Source organism: Laetiporus sulphureus (assembly GCF_001632365.1).
Source record: "Laetiporus sulphureus 93-53 unplaced genomic scaffold LAESUscaffold_71, whole genome shotgun sequence".
NCBI lineage: Eukaryota > Fungi > Basidiomycota > Agaricomycetes > Polyporales > Laetiporaceae > Laetiporus > Laetiporus sulphureus.
The window spans coordinates 1-2,212 of record NW_024468580.1 but is presented as its reverse complement, the minus strand read 5'-3'; the positions used below and the strand labels follow the sequence as shown (position 1 = coordinate 2,212).

General features: G+C 61.3%; 1 protein-coding gene across 1 annotated transcript; it reads left to right on the top strand.

Moving 5' to 3' along the window:
* Positions 1-357: 357 nt before the first annotated feature.
* On the top strand, positions 358-2,179 carry LAESUDRAFT_764236 (uncharacterized protein; the record flags this gene model as incomplete). Its single annotated transcript, XM_040913400.1, has 2 exons — positions 358-865; positions 922-2,179. Coding segments are annotated over 2 exons (1,766 nt in total), but the record flags the coding sequence as incomplete, so codon positions are not given.
* Positions 2,180-2,212: the final 33 nt, after the last annotated feature.

Sequence of the window (2,212 nt, the reverse complement as noted above, 5' to 3'; positions counted from 1 at the left end):
CCGTGTCAGAGAATGACACGCCGTCAACTTGCGATGGCGGCTGCTCGCTCGCCGCCGCACGAGCTGCTGTGCTTGCGAGTTGTGCATTAGACTGCCTGGGTAATGCTGTTCCAGCGAGCGCATGTATCAGCGTATCAAACTGTGTTTCGGCACAATCAAAACGCTACATCAATGCAATTAGTCTCCTCGATAGCTCGTATATCAACATCTCACATCTTCACAGCTGTCAGCCAGGCGCCCAGTTCCGCCTCCGACAATATCCCCTGTGTTCGACTTCGTCCTCGACCATCCCCACAGACTGTCCTCGCTCCTCTCCCCTCCGTGAGGTCTCTCCTATCCACAGCCAGCAAATCCACTATGCAGTCATACGCCTTTCCAGCATCTCATCCCCGCACGTTGCCCTCGCCCTCCTCCAGCTCGGTCTCCTGGTACTCCCCCGTCACCCCTCCCGAGCCTCTCTCCCAACCCGAGACTGCATCGCATAGACACAAGTCACTCTACTCCCGTTCCTCGCTCTCCCCATCCTACGACGGAGTCCGCTATTCCACCCCTGTGCGCTCGACTTCTCCCACCGACGCTAAACTAAGCCCATCACTATTACCCATCGGGCGTCCGCCTGCTCCAAACCAAACTCCTGAGCGCAAGACCCTGCCCGTCGCCACCGGCCTCGGGATCGTCGACCTCGCCCGGCTCGCCGCCCTTCCCTCTCCCGAGGAAGAGCCTTCCCGTGAGGAGCGCGCCCACCGTCGCCGCGCCGTGCATTTCCACTCGCGTACCCATTTCTCCGAGGCTATCCGTGCCAGCCTTGCACGCCCGCTTGCACTTTCTCCACGCTCTCCACCGAACGCCGTGAGCATAAAGTCGGGTACGTATCGCATGATATCCTGTTACTATACGCGACGGACTCACAAGCGCGAGTAGACGCCACTGAGACCGATGAGAACGACTTTTCCTGGGAGGCCCAGTCTGAGCTCCCTTCTGTCTCGCCGTCTCCCGAGCCAGAGCTTGGGCATCACTCCCCCTTTTCCTGTGCCTCGTCAGTCTCGTCTTCTGGCTGTTCCTCCCTGTATTCGATCACACGTTCTCTCGCCGCCGCATTTCCCGCTCCTCCATCTTCCACGCCCGAATTCCCGCTTTCTCTCGCCTCTGGCTTTGCACTACGAGGTGCTTCGGTACCGCACCTCTCACCGCCAAATATTCCTCTCCCGCCTGCCCCCTCCACACGTCCGCGTCCGCAAGTCCACATGAGCGCTGGATGCGTACCCACCGGGATGAATAGGCTCACTGTCGTTGACCCGGACGAGAGCATGGCGCGCCTGGAGTTGAGCATCGCGAAGCTTGCGGCGTACGGCCCGGAAGTGCATGGCAAGCAGCTCGAGGAATACGATCGCGACCACGGAACGATCGGCACGGGCTGTTTCTTCGATAGCGACAGCGAATACGACGAGACGGACGGTGAGGCTGAGAAGGACATCGATAGCGACATGTTTTCTGCATCCGGCTCGGGATGCCCGCACTCAACTCCCTCGCTCGAACCCATCGGCGAGGACTCGCGTGAAGCCGAGTCCGCGCCAAATGATAGACTCATCATGGAGAGCGCGCATGAGGGCGCGTCTTCCAGCGCAGACTCGGCGCCACAGATAACCGAGCATTTCCCCTCGCCGCCGCTTCTCACGCCGCCGCCACTCCTCACGCCCAACACGTTCGGCCGCGTGGGCTTCTCACCATTCGCGTCGGCAGCGGGCACGTCCGTTGCGGACGACCCAAGCGCAGCCCCGCCCACGAGGCCACAGCTGCCGCAGTTCGACTTTGAGAAGTCACGGAAGGAAAGGCAAAGGCAGAGATCGGCATCGCTTTCTAACGCAAAGGTGGATGTCAATGCTGCGGACGGTGAGAAGAGGACGGGAGATGTCACTGCTACCTTTGATCGTCTCCAAGCATACGCTCAATGGGAGTCTGGCGCCGTGAGCGCCCGCAAGTCTGATGCCCATCACGATGGCGGCGCTGAGGCTGTTCATACCGCTGTCACCACGGGCGCGCGCCCCGAGTCTCCACTGCGGAAAGCCAAAAGTGTGCCGTTCATCCGGCGCCCCGTGCGACGCAATAACCCCCCCGCGCTGCCGCACCCTCCTCTGCTACCCACGTCCACGTCGCTTCCCACAAAGCTCGCGCCACCGACGTTCTTCCAGAGCCCGCGGGAGGCTCCGCAACC